Raw genomic sequence first — 15,000 nt, 5'->3', positions numbered from 1 at the left:
AGCGTGGAAAGGTCGACGAGGCCCCGTCTTGTAATTTGCAACACCTCTGTTTTGTTTTCATTTAACCTGAGTTTATTGCAACACATCCAGTCACTAATCTCAGAGATACAATTTTCTATATCCGTTATAACATTGAGATGATTGTCGATATTAATGGGAAACAGTAATTGGGTGAAGGAGAAGAGAAGTCATGTCGATTCACAGACACCGATTGAATTCTGTCAGAGAGGTAAGAAAAAAAACAGTCAAGAACAGTACCCCCAAATCCGTATAGTGTCTTAAGTCTGTCAATTAAAAGAGTATGGTCTATTGTATCAAAAGCAGCACTAGGGTCGAGTAGTATGATAACAACATCATCATTTTTCCGACATATATGATTTACGATATCATTGTGAATTTTAATAAGAGCAGTTTCAGTGCTGTGATATGGGCGATAAGCAGACTGGAATTTTGAGAACAATTTGTGTTCATTCAAAAACGTGTTAAGCCTGAAAGCAACAATTTTCTCAATTAGTTTAGACATGAGGGTGAGATTCGAGACTGGTCGATAATTATTTGGATCTTCTTTGTCAAGGCTAGATTTCTTTAATATGGGAGTGACAATAGCATGTTTAAGATTATTAGATACCTCACCGATAAACAAACTAGCATTTACAATATGAGTAAGAACGGGAACCAAAATATTAGCTCTAGAAAAAACAAGCCATGAAGGAATGGGATCTATTGGACTGGTTGTTTTGGAGCATTGTCTCAGCGCAGACAGTACTTCTGTTTCAGTGGCGGGTTCAAATTCGTCGAATGCTACTCCGGCTGGAAGTGCATTAGTTTCAGTTACTTGTGCTTTCATTGTCTCTTCTTCATCCAACTTTTTCCGAATACCTGATATTTTATCTCTAAAGTGAAGAGAGAAACTATTTGCGGTAGCAATAGGGTCCTCGAAATTACTTGAAGGGTGATCCTGCATCAGTTTGTTCAGGGTGGCGAACAGTTCACGTGAGTTACGTTTGGCACTTGTTATCTTATTTTGAATGTATGTTTTTTTACATGATAGAATTAATTTGTTCAGTTGGTGTTTTAGTCCTAAATAGATTTGATGATGAATTTCTAATTTGAATCGACGCCAAATCCGTTCGGCAGATCTGAGTTGATGTTTTAGTGTTTGTAACTCGTTGCAATACCACTCGGTGTTTGGTCGAAGAGTAATTTTTTTTCGTGACCAATGGGCAGTTTTCAAAGAATTATTATATGTGTTTACCATTTCGTGAACATTATCACAACTCTTAACACAGGCGAGTAAATCCAAAGACTTGATGGATTCTTGAAATGTTTCTTTATTTAGTGATTTTGTTTTCCGGTATGTGATCGTTTTCTTGACGGTTGTTTTGCATTCGATTTTTAGATTTAAAGCAATCAGGTTATGATCTGAAATTGTGCGATCCAAAACGTCAACGTTATCAATTATTTTGTTATCTTTCCTGGAAATTACTAAGTCTAAGATGTGCCCCGCCTTGTGAGTTCCGTCCTTTACATATCTTAAATTGTGACTATCTAAAATGTCCTTTAACTTCAAACATTTTGCATCCGTTAGATCGTCCATGTGAACATTGAAATCGCCCAGTATAAGAATTTCACTACTGGTTGTGCTAGTTTCGAGCGTGTTGATTTCATCATAAAATTGGTTATGTGTGAGTTTATTCCTTGTGGATGGAGAAGGTCTATAAATTATAACAACATGGTACTTCTCATTCCTTTCCGAGGTTAAGGTCATAACTAGAGACTCGAAAGTATTGCAATTAGATTGCGTCTTGTTTTTCTGTGGTTTACGGATTCTTTATGAATAACAAAAATCTCTCCTCCTTGACCGGTTTTTCGATGCTGTGCTATAAAACTATATCCTCGTGGAATCAGTTTACTGTCGTTGTTTTTAAGCCAACTTTCCGTGATAATAAAAATATCCAAATCCTTCTCAATGATAATATTTTCAATTAAGGCTTCCTTTTTCATAACGGACCTTGCGTTGAGCAAACCAACTGTAAGACATTTATGATTATGATAATTGTTGTTAGACGATGAGTTGTTTATTTGTTTTGGTAGCAAGGAATGTATTCGTTCAATGGCCTTGTGTTGGAATGACGGTGTGAAGAAACGATTAAATACATTCATGACCACTTTTATCCTTTTCCTTTTCTTTCTTTCACCGCTTTTCCCCCGTCTAGTCTTTCTTCCATTTCTATTTTTGTCTATCATTTCCTTAAACGGTTCATTCGTCATGTTTTGATTTTTTAACACAAATGATGACAATAGTTCATAATAATATAATCGAAAAATAATAAGTGGGGGCAGCTGGTAAGTTGTATTATATTTGTTAAAGGATAGCAGGAAGGTATGGTCGTATTGAATCGCCGCTGGCATTTCAAGTGCTGGTGACAACATTTAAAGATAAAAACAATAACATTAGCATGTTGAATGAGGTATGGCGGCACGTAGAAATCAGGGAAAAAATCGGCCTCTTGAAAAATAAAATCCATTTATTTAATAAAATATCGACTAAATACATAAAATGTTATAATCACAGGGTGCACTGAACACTAAAAATCACAACTGTATAAAAAATATAGTCCAATAGTTTGAAATCACGAATAAAAATCTGCAAATAATAGAGAATAACACAGAGGTGGTAATGGATGCAGCCGTTCACCAACTCTACACACAACCGTGTAGAAAATGCACCCTAGAGAAAAAATTATCCCCATGGGGTGAATAAATGGAATGAATGTTATTTTATTTTATTTATTTACTTAAAGTACCAAATTGGCATCCTTATTTCGTCTGGGATTCCCTATGACAAGTTTTTTTTTATCATCCCAACCCATAGTTAACTTGAATTCATTGAAAAATTAAGTATTTTTACATATTATTAGTTTAGCTAAGAAAATCAATTTGAGGGCTGGAATAAAGGTATAATTTCACGCAAGCTCGTGAATTATTTGCCGCGATAAAAATAACTCATTAAATAAATCCAAATCCGTGAAAGAATGCTATATTTTTCATCCCATAGGGGAAATTTGTCTATTCCTAGGGAAGCTAGAGCGATGTGACTTGCTCAAGGCCATACAATGTTCGTGTATTCGAACTCAGTACCTTTCGCGTACGAAACAAAGACCGTACTGTTGCTCCCCAATCAATATCAATTATCAATACTAATTGGATTTTGATGCAAAAGATCGTTCATAACCAACGTTTTTATTTCCCACACTCCAGGCACCGGCTAATCATCTCCTGACGGCAGCTGTGATATCTGCTCCAGCTGCCCTGGGTTTCTCCAAACTCATGTACCCAGAAACAGAGAAGGTCGCACGGAAATCCCAGGCACACGTCAGAATGGTTGATAGCCAGTAATATCTTCATTATGGTGTTATCAATAAGATAAGATAAATTAAGATGACTGACATTGATTGATCCCTACAATGTATTTTAGACATCATAGGGGGGTCCTGACAGCTCAGTTAGTAGAGATCTATCCCGGGTGCAGTCGGGTTTTTTCTGACCCCTCTGTCCACTCAGCAGTGATTGGGTAGCTGGATCAAGTAGAAAGTACTTTGCGATAGGTTATCGTTCTATCCAAAGGGTAGCAAACAATAGCTATTGTCCGTTTCACGCTATAGAAACTGGGATAAACTCCAGCTCCATGGGCCTATTGGAAGGACTACTTATACATCAGGTAGTATATCAGAGTCCTGTTGCAGGGGACTTAACTTTCATTTTACATTATTTTGTTCTTTAACTTCAAAGATCTACAGTTGTAAAAGTTTTATTTTAAGCTTTCACTGCTTTACAAAATGAGTGGCGAAACGACAGCGTGAATTGAAATTATGTAAACAAAACGAAGACGATAATATATAAGTTGCAGTCCAGAACTCCCTCTATTTTAATATTAAATTTGCAGATTAGTTCTCATCAAATATTCGAGATTTCATGCCAAACACGGTAATTATGGTGATATTAGTAAACAAAATACAAAAGGCTTAAAGACAAAGTCGAGGGGGGGGGGGGGGGAGGGGGCGGGGTTGAATTGAAATTGCTTTAATATTGCTCTCCAATCATATTCTTTTGACTATGATGATTTAGGATGAATATTGTTCAAGCATATAAGAATTCAATATTTGCCTCTCTTATATCAAAATGAAGATTAATTAAAATTTAGCATTAATGATATGGTGATGTCTGAACAATTTATAGCCCTTTACTAAAGATGTCGGTAACTCTGTAAAGATGTGTACTAAATAAACAGTACCAGTTAATGTTCATGCAAAATAAACAAGAAAAAAAAAAAGAATCCAAAAGCAATCAGTCAGCCTGGATCGAGCCTTGAACCCCTGAAAGCATCTGTGGTGAAATAGTCGCTCAGTTGGTAGAGCACTCACTTCACACGCAAAGGGACCAAGATCGATCCCGGGTGCAATCGATATTTTTCCGACCCAGCTTTGAATGGATAGCTGAGTCTGTTAGACTGTTGGGAAGTACTTTGCGATAGACTATCAAAAGGATAGCAAGTCCGTTTCCCGTTATAGAAACCGGGATAAACTCCGGTTCCATGGGTCCAATGGCTCTGAAGGACTACTGACTGATTATCAGAAGATCTGAGGCTCGATGAGACAGGAGGATTTTTTGAAATGACTCCTTCTGTATTCTTTTGTATTTGTGCTCTGTCTGGCACAAGTGCGTGCTTCCAAATTTCGCTTTTATTTTCATATTTTCAAAATAAATGTATACCACAAACTTTGCAATTTTACAGATAATGAGAGAGCTATTTTTTATTATCAACTTTATTATATAATTGGCTGTAATCGATTACTGTCGATATTTTAATCAGTATATATTGATAATCCTGAACTGCGTGCACATATCATTTACAGGTCAGATGGCCGAATGCTATTAAGAGGCTTGATTTAACATTGTTGTAACGGACACTATTTTGCGTTAGTTTGAGAGTATCCCCGTTAAAACAATAAGCCAATCATAATTTGGGTTATCAGCGACCTTGACTCATGTGTAGAATGAAAAAAAGTATTTTGATTATAAAAACCTTTTTTCTCCTTGACCTTTGCAGGAAATCGAACAGTTTGACAGCCTTTTCGGATGGTGCAGTTATGGGCGTAAGCCTTTGCGTGGCCGCTTGGAGCAATCTGTTGGCCTTTATAGCTATGATAAGCATGTTGAATGCTCTTGTAAAATGGTTTGGAGAACGGGCCGGTCTAGCCAATCTGACTTTTACTGTGAGTTTTCTCTTGGATAATCAGTGTCAGCCTTACAACATTCTTCACAAGAAGAGAAATAAAGACTACTACTACTACTACTACTACTACTACTACTACTACTACTACTACTACTACTACTACTACTACTACTACTACTACTACTACTACTACTACTACTACTACTTCTACTACTACTACTACTACTACTACTACTACTACTACTACTACTACTACTACTCCTACAACTACTACTACTACTACTACTACTACTACTACTACTACTACTACTACTACTACTGCTGCTGTTACTACTACTACTACTACTACTACTACTACTACTGCTGCTGCTGCTGCTGCTGCTGCTGCTGCTGTTACTACTACTACTACTACTACTACTACTACTACTACTACTACTACTACTACTACTACTACTACTACTACTCTTACTACTACTACTCACAAGCTCGCTGTGTTATTGGGCTCGATAAAAAAAAACTCGTTTAATAAACACCAAGAGATGAAAGATTCGTATATTATTCCACCCCTCCCATTGGAAAACCCTATCATTTCTTTGTAAATACGTAACCGTTGAATAATGCTTTGAAAACGTTGAATAAAAAATGTATTCAACGATTGCATACTACGTTTTCTCATTTTATCGGTTTAAAATAAGGTGTAAAAGACAACTGATTGGCAATGAAAAATAATCTTTTGGCGAATCGAAATACTACCATTACCATACAATTGGTCACAAAATATCTAAGAATCTTAGTTGGATGGGGTGGAATAAACTTATTCTTTCATTTTCACTCGTTATTTTTTTTTTATCGCAAGCTCCTCGTATTGTTTGGCATGATAAAAATAACTCGTTTAATGAATACAAAGAAATGAAAGAATTGTACGAGTATATTGTTTAGATTAAGCCCTTCTATATTTAACTATTAAAATCGTACAATGCTAGATAATGGGGTTCTGTCACAAATTAACTGGCCATGATTATTATAATTATATTCCATCCTATTTCCATTTGTTCAGAAAGTACATTGTTGCCTATTTTACTGTTATTTGGGGCAGCTCAGTGGTACAGTCTTTGCTTCTTACCCGAAATGTATCGAGTTCGAATACCCGCTGCACTGAGCAATTCACCTCGCCCTAGCTCAGTTTTCAATACTGCACTGCGACTGACGCCTTAATTATTCCATTATTTCCTTGAATAGACCCCAAAGACAAATTTCCCCCATATGTTGAATAAAGGGAATTCATTATTTATTATTCATTATCATTTACTATTTATCTATTTTTTTCTTGATAACAAAACTGAATCTATAATATATATTGCCATCAATAACATGAATGTAAAAATATTTAAGCGCCACACCCATTCCTGGGTGACCAGACACCCATTGACCTCTTTACACAGCTATAATTTTTTTTTCTATTTCTTGAAAATTCTTGTCACTTTAAGAATGCCTCAATTATGATTATATATCTGACACAAAAAAATATGGTTTGGCTATTAATAGCCCTTATTTTTTCCATAACTCTTTATTCATACATGGGTGATGCAACACCCATATTTTTTTAAAGAGAAATATCTTATAAACTATTCATGGGTGACTGACCACCCACACATCTACATTCTTACACAAGGGAGACCACTTTTGAATCTGCTTTAGAGTTAATTGTTACCGAATTTCATGCTTCAGAAGAAGCAATTGACTTGTTTGTTTTTTTTTTTAAAGAACTCGTTTCCATCATCGTGAAAAATACAAACCTTGAAGGCATTCATGCATACGAACAAAAAAAAAAAGAAGAAAAAAGGATGGGTTAATACCAATGAAGATGAGATAATAGCAGTAATAGGTGTGATTCTTGCACTTGGTGCGTTACGTCAGCAATATGTCTCATTGAAAACAGTGTTGGATAAAGTCTGGGGAAATAATTTCGTAAGGAGTTTATTCAGTTATAACCGCCTTCTGGACTTGTTGTCCTACTTACGATTCGACAACAAGAACACTCGTACAAACAGAAAAGAAAAGGACCCACTTGCTCCAATTCGGGATTTGTGGGAATTGTTTGAAGCAAATCTACGTCGTCACTACACGCCTGGTCCACACCTTACAATGGACGAGCAGTTGGTGCCTTTCAGAGGTCGCTGCAAGTTTTACATTCCAAGTAAACCAGACAAATATGGTTTGAAAATCTACTGGCCTTGTGACGAAGAAACAAGTTACCCTCTGAAAACATTGCCATACCTCGGAAAAGTGGGTAGACTGCCAGAGAAAAATCATGGCGCAAATGTTGTTTCAGCCTTGGCAGCACCATATCTCAAAACATTACGTAGCATAACGCGTGACAATTTTTTACAACGCATGACTTGACAATGTCTTTACTAGAGAGCAATGTTACTGTTGTGGGCATTGTGAAAATAAAAGATAAAAAGTTCGTTCCGGAACCACTTCGTCATGGACATCATGAAAAAGAACGAACTGCACTCAAATGTGTTTGCATTCACAGATAAAGCAATGCTAGTGACCTACAAATCTAAAAAAAAAACAACAAAAAATGTGTATCTGTATTGAGTTCAATGCATTCAACAACAGCCATTGAGAAGCCAGAGATGAACAAAACTGAAGTGGTTTGTTTTTACAAAAGCACCAAAGGCGGTGTGGACAAAATGGACCAAATGGCCAAAGAATATTCATGCAAACGCAAAAGTCCCTATGGCGTACTTTGTCAGTATTTTGGATGTTTCATGTCTTGCTGCCCATCTGATATTTCGGGAGAATTTTCCTGCTGATCCACTGTCACACAAAAATGCCAGGCAACATTTTATCAGAAAGGTTTCAAGCACCCTCCAGCACTCCCTATCTGTTGCGCCACAGCCTAATTTCTACTCTCTCCTGGACTCTAAAAATCGCAATACAAACTGCAATTGAGCTTTTCCATGATGTTCCAATCACTTCTTCCATTAGTGCCAATTCAAAACTGTCCAAAACTACCACCAGAACCCCCTCCAAGCAAAAAAAAAAATCAGCTTCAAAGACCAATTCCCCTGCTGCAAAAAAAAAAAAAACTCCAACAAAAGTTTCTGCTGTCAATTCTACTTCAAAGCCAACAACAACGTCTGCACGCAAACAACAGCAACGTTGCTCAATATGTAGCTGGAAGAAGGACAAAAAAGTGTCAACAGTGTGTGCAAAATGCAATGCTTTTGTTTGCTTCGACCACAGAGACTTTATTTGTATCAACTGCTCAAAGTCAAAGTGAAAGATTGTGCTCTAAAGTCTTAAGAAACTTTTTTTTTTTTTTTTGGTGCCAGAAAAATCTTTTTTTTTTTTTTTGTTTGATTAAATTTTTTGAATTAATTTGGTTTTCAAATTTATGGTTTAATAAAATATAGTTAGTCAGAAAAATATATTACAAAAGTTTCTACTCTTTATTGCATTGACCTTATCCAGTTGACACGGTGAATACCGTTATTTCTCAAATATGGGGGGAATGTCACCCATGAGTGGTTTATAGGTTTTTTCCCCCTCTTTAAAATGTATGGGTGATGCAACACCCAGGAGTGGTTATCAAGTTGACGAATAACGAGTGGGTGTGGGGGTTAAGGATTTTCTATATCATGCAATACTCATACGAATCTCACGATGGCGTAACTCCCTCCTACCATAAGAAAGAAAATCGTCACATTCGCTTCCGTTGGTACCAACATTTTTCTCATTGAGATGTATGTCTCTTGTACGTCACAAAATTTGAAGAAATGTTATGCTATAGTTATAAGAACTAAACAAAATATGTATGGCATGTTCTAATCCACTTTTGGTAAGAGTTTTAAAATTCTATATTATGTTGTGTTCTATTGACGTTATGAGGAGAATCCATGAAATAGTCAGTAAGGAGAGAGTCAAGTAATCATGAAAGTAAATCCTATATCAGCTGACACTTTATGTTCTTTTTTTTTATAATTTGAACTAATTCTGTTTTTGTGTTGGGTATCGACGACTTTGATAGAATACATGTGACCAGTCGTCACAAAACGATATTATGTCCAGATAATCCTGGTGCTTGAAAGTTAATTTTAATCTAATAAGTTAATCTTTTTCCTTAAAAATCTGAGTACCAGTAATATGCCATGTATTGAGGAGATAGAGTCTTGTTTCTTCAAATATAAAAAACCCTTTAATTTTCAATTTCTATTCCTTTTAACTTTAAATTTATTGTATATATACATATACATACTCACACCCCCCATATATATTTATATACTCACACCCCCCATATATATATATATATATATATATATATATATATATATATATATATATATATAGGGTGCGAGAAAATAAAAGGCCCACTTTGGAGATCTGTCATTTTAAAAGTAATAATAGTAAAGACTTGTCCTTTTGACACAATAATTATTGATTATTTAATAATAGCGTTGTGAAATTTCTAAAACATTGAACAAGTAGTTATTTTTTTACAAGACTTTATAAAAACGTACCCTAATAACATAATATCAAAGTTGCGTCAGGATTTCAAAAAGCTCATACGTGATCGGTCGAACTGCCGTTTTGTGACACTATACAATACAGTACGTAGGCGTTTTTTCCACGAAGCAATTGAACGAGGAATATCATCAATAGTTATTCTATTCCAAGTATCCTGGATTGCTACTTTCAATTGCTCTTCATCGAATACTTTTTGTCTGCTTTTGTACACAATGTTTGACATTATGGCCCAAATCCATAGGATTTAAATCGGGGCTCATGGGAGGGAATTCATCTTTTGTTATGAATTTAATGTTGTTTTCCACTCAGAATGTTTGTGTCGATCTACTTGTGTGGGATACAGTCCTGTCTTGTTGGAAAATAAACGAATTATTAGGATACAGTGTTAAGCAATCTGGTAACAGTTTTTCCTTAAGGAGTACCGTATAATATTGTGCATTTACTTTTGTTGTTTTGGTATCGATGAAATGGAAACGGGTTTTGCCGTTCCAACTAACCCCTCCCGAAACCATAATTTTTTTGAGAACTGATTACTCTCGTGGTAAAGTCTATCCAGTGAAATGTCAGTTTTTCTACTACGTACACAACGTCACATAATGACTTTCTTGCAAGTTCAATAGTGAAGGCCTTATCGTCAGTAAAAATGATATGCTTAACGTCGTTGTGGGTGAATTTGTCTAGTAAAGCTCTTGCTCGTGTTTTGCGTTTTCTCTTGACGTTTTCAGACTTTCTGCTGGTTTTGATTCGCTTGAAATGGCGGAGATTATATCTTTTTTATATATATAATCTGCCGTACGGAAAAGTCACTTATGCCTAGGACACCAGCAACTTCATGAGTAGAGAGATGGGATCCAGGATTGTCTTCTTGAGACAGAATAGCATCTTCCACAAAGTCGATATTTTCCTCTACCCTCGCTGAACGGGGGCGACCACCACCTTTTTTTCTATGAATTGACTCTTCTTTTCGTACTTTTGTAATGATTTTTGTTAACCGTCCTGACTGACCAGTTCTTATTCGGAAATTCTCGAACAATCTTTTACCAGTCCAACCATTTTCCTCGAATAATGCTTTAATAACACTTTTATCTCTGAAAGAAGTTCAAAAAGTCATTCCAAAACCAACGACTCATATTGAGAATGCAATCCCTAGAGAAATCGCCTATGCAGATGATGTCGATTTTATTGGATCAACACCAGCAAATATAGACATCATACAAAATACCCTCATGAAATATAACCTCCATGTCAATGCCAATAAAACCGAATTTACAACAATATCGAGGAACAAAGAGGAATGGAAAAGAACAAAGAAAGTCGGCTCACTAATTGGAGACACCGAGGATGTACAAAGAAGAAAACAGCTATCAAACGCCGCACTCAGTCAACTCACCAATGTATGGATTAGAGGTGACAAAATAAAGAGAAAAACCAAACTGAAACTGTACCGTGCTCTTGTAAAACCGGTACTTCTGTATAACTGCGGCACTTGGGCGTTGACAAAATCCGAAGAAGAACATCTGGATGCCTTCCATCGCACACAGCTAAGAAGAGTACTGGACATCAAATACCCCAAAAAGATCTCAAATGAATCACTCTATAAGATCACAAAAGAAAGACCAATCTCCCTTGACATTTTACAACAACGATGGCAACTTTTCGGTCACATACTACTCAGGGACAAAAACATACCAGCTAACCAAGCCATGTCGGGATACTTCCAAAAACACGGGAACTTTTTCAGAGGAAGACCGATCACAACACTCCCTGTGATCCTAAACAAAAACCTCACAACACTTGGACAAAGCATTAGTCTCATAACGGCAGGGGACCTTGAAAATCTGAGAACCCTAGCAGAGGACCGGCAATATTGGAGACACCTCACACAGGAAATACTGGAAACAGCCAAGGCGACCCGATCTTTCGGTCGAGACGCGAAAGGCATCTAAAAGGCTCCATACACGCACGGTTTTGATAGGCGTCCGAACCACGATCAGGCAAACCGGGGTGAAAACGCAATGTGTGTGGCCAAATACCTGGCCGATAAACCTAGGTACGGTCGATCGCAATCAAAGCCCGCTTTGCTTAATATTGAGGCTATGTGGCCGACAGAAAAGTGCCCCTCCCTGTTTTGTGATGGATCAAGTGGTATGACTCTCGCTTTCGGATCGGAAGGTTCAGGTTTCGAGACCCGCTCTGAGTGGCGCAGAGTTGAGTCCTTGGAAAAGGCACTTTACTCACATTCTCTCACCGTACTCAGGTGTAAAATGAGAACATGGCCGTTCGTTGTCTTTGTTGGGAAAAAAATGTCACATCGCCTGACAGGCGTCATGTCTCGTCTTTCAAGTCTAATATTGCTGTTGCCTTGGGACCCCTTGTAAAGCGCTTTGAGCACGTGGATATTGCGCCAAATAAATGCTGTGTTATTATTTTTTTTTAATACTATTTTTATAAATGTTGCGCCAGGAAGAGGTAGATGGCAAAAGTATCGTTCTTGTTCATCGTAAAACTTATAAAGGATTTCATACAAAATAAAAAATAGTTTTCATAATTGTCAATGTAATGATATAATAATATGCCAGTTCTTTTTTTTTTTTTTTCCTCCTCACCCGTTGACGCGACATGACGGTCGACCTTCACACAGAGATTTGGGATTGGCAGACGCCAAAAAGCCTTGACTACGTGATGACAGGGGTGGGCATTGTAACCTTGAATTATAATCTACAAACAACGCCCCCCCCCCCCCCCCCCCAAAAAAAAAAAAAAGAAAAAAAGCTGTGTGCGTGTGTGTGGTGTGGTGGTGGGGGGGGGGGGGGGTTGCGAATGCGAGTAGTCCCGAGGAGTACCCGTTTAATCTGCCACGGGAACACTGTCGATTTGTTTTATAGATAATAATAATAATAATAATAATAATAATAATAATAATAATAATAATAATAATAATAATAATAATAATAATAATAATAATAATAATAATAATAATAATAATAATAATGACGATAAATAAAAAATCTTTATTGTCCACAAAATGGAAAAATTTCCGTGGTCTACGTTGCTTTTAAACTTAAATCGGATTGCAAATGTATTGATGTTATGCGTATTGGAAAAATACTCACGACATCTCCATCGGGGTATAACATATTAACACACAAAACTGCAAACGCGAACGTTCATTGTCTGATTGATATAACTTAGTGATAAGTTAATTATAAAATGCTGTCTAAAAGCAATAACAACGGGTTGACTAACGTCAAATTCATTCCTTCTATTGATGCTCTGTGTTAAATTAAAATACTCACAAAGTCCGCCAGCCAGAAATATCACTCCAGCCCAAAGATCTACATGGAACCTTGAACGTTATAGTCTGATATATTTTAATGAGAACTAATCATAAAATGGGTGTCAAAAAACAATAACAATAAGATGAGTGACGTCAATTTGGTTCCTTCTATAAATATCCAAGAACTTTACTCACTCCATCCGCTCTCTCCTCCTTCAATACATATGAATCTATTCTCTCATCACTTTTTTGTGCGGCTATGCATGTGATCTTGTGAAATGACTCTCGCCTTTGGATCGGACGGTACTGGATTCGAGTCCCGCTCTGAGTGGCGCATAATTGAGTCCTTGGAAAAGGCTCTTTACTCGCATTCTCTCACCTTGTTCACTGTTAAAATGAGTACCTGCTGTTTACAGCGTCGTCTCTGTCGGGAAACAATTGCAATATCGCTTAACAGTCATGTCTCGTCTAACATGTTTTTATGTTGGCCAAAGACCCTTATAAAGTGATTTGAGCACCTTTATTGAATATAGCGGTATATATAGCGCAAGTAAATTTTTCTCTCTTTCTCTTTCTCTCTCTCCCTCTCTCTCTCTCTCTCTCTCTCTCTCTCTCTCTCTCTCTCTCTCTCTCTCTCTCTCTCTCTCTCTCTCTCTCGACATGTTAGATTATTATAGCTATTGCTACATATGATGCGAATATCTTGGACGGTTATTGATGCTATGAGTTTAGGTAAAATGCTCGCAACATCCACCAGTCGGAAATAACGTACCGTCATACAAAACTACGAGTAACCTTGAACGTTAAAAGTCTGATTGATATAATTTAGTGAGAACTAATTACCAAAATGACTGCCTTAATACAATAACAAAGAGTGGAATGATGTCAATTTCGTTCCTTCAACAGTCTAATTGATATAATTTAGTGAGAAGTAATCACTATTGTGGCAAGACGAAAGATAGAATAACAGACAGTAACTGGGATCGGTTCTGTCGGCCACATAGCCTCACTATTAATTAAAATTTATTTCTAATTTCACCAATTTTTGGAGTAAACACACAGTTCTTAGTATCAAACCTATTGTAAATTTGACGCTGATCACGAATCCGACGTGAAAACAGCGAAAATCCGAAAAAAATTGTCCACTTTTTTATACTGCCACGCCCCCTATCGCCGATCGCCTAAAAAAATATCTCCCCGTATGTGGGCAAAAATCATCTGCGATAAACGCAGGGATGGGGTCAAAGCGATAGGTCATCCGTCCCGCTACCAGCGGATGTCGGCGTCTATGGGGGGCTTAAGTCAGTAAGTCAGTAAGTCAGAATAAACCATGACTGTCAGTTGTCAGTTTTAGGAATTCTGCTTTCTTGTTTTGATTGTGTGTTCAACACAGTGCAAATGCGTACAATGAAACAAGAAGTAAACGGGATGAGTTGCACCCTATCCTTGTGGCAAAATCTATATATATATATTTCATTCAGACATAATTCTTGATTGACGAATATAAAATTATTAAATTCAAACGCTTTTGATAGATAAATATAAGTTCGGAATGATTTCTCTCCGATTACCTACAGGTTGTTTTTTCTTACGTCATATTCCCTGTGGCATATATGATGGGAGTGGACGTGTCTGAGTGTAGAAAGGTTGGAGAACTCATCGGAATTAAACTTTTAGCAACACCTATCGTTGGATATCAAGAACTGGGTTTTCTCATCAAGGTAAGTCGGTTGGGAAAAAATGAATTCGACCGTTAAGTTGGTAGGTGTGCAAAACATATAATGACATACCCCCTGTTTATGTTAAATATTTACAATATAAATGGTGGTAGTATAACTATAATTATCTTGTATTCGTGACTAGATGTAAGTGTCATTATTATGTATATTATTATTTTCACAAATTCATTTCATATTTTGTACATTCAGTGACACACATTATAAAAGTATGA

The 15,000-nt window shown here is 36.7% G+C and overlaps 1 protein-coding gene across 1 annotated transcript in view; it reads left to right on the top strand.

Annotated features, from left to right (window-relative positions):
• The window catches only part of LOC144964940 (putative transporter YutK), a 90,188-nt gene that overhangs the window by 57,494 nt on the left and 17,694 nt on the right, over positions 1-15,000 (top strand). Inside the window, exons 9-11 of the mRNA XM_078899743.1 lie at positions 3,262-3,395; positions 5,111-5,276; positions 14,627-14,770. Coding sequence (XP_078755869.1) covers positions 3,262-3,395; positions 5,111-5,276; positions 14,627-14,770 — 444 coding nt within the window. The remainder of the gene's footprint in view (positions 1-3,261; positions 3,396-5,110; positions 5,277-14,626; positions 14,771-15,000) is intronic.

Source organism: Berghia stephanieae, chromosome 2 (genome assembly GCF_034508935.2).
Source record: "Berghia stephanieae isolate SIO BIC M18660-M18661 chromosome 2, UCSD_Bste_1.3, whole genome shotgun sequence".
In the NCBI taxonomy this organism is placed as follows: Eukaryota; Metazoa; Mollusca; class Gastropoda; order Nudibranchia; family Aeolidiidae; genus Berghia; species Berghia stephanieae.
Note: the sequence above shows the minus strand (reverse complement) of the source record. Positions and strands in the feature narration are given on the sequence as shown.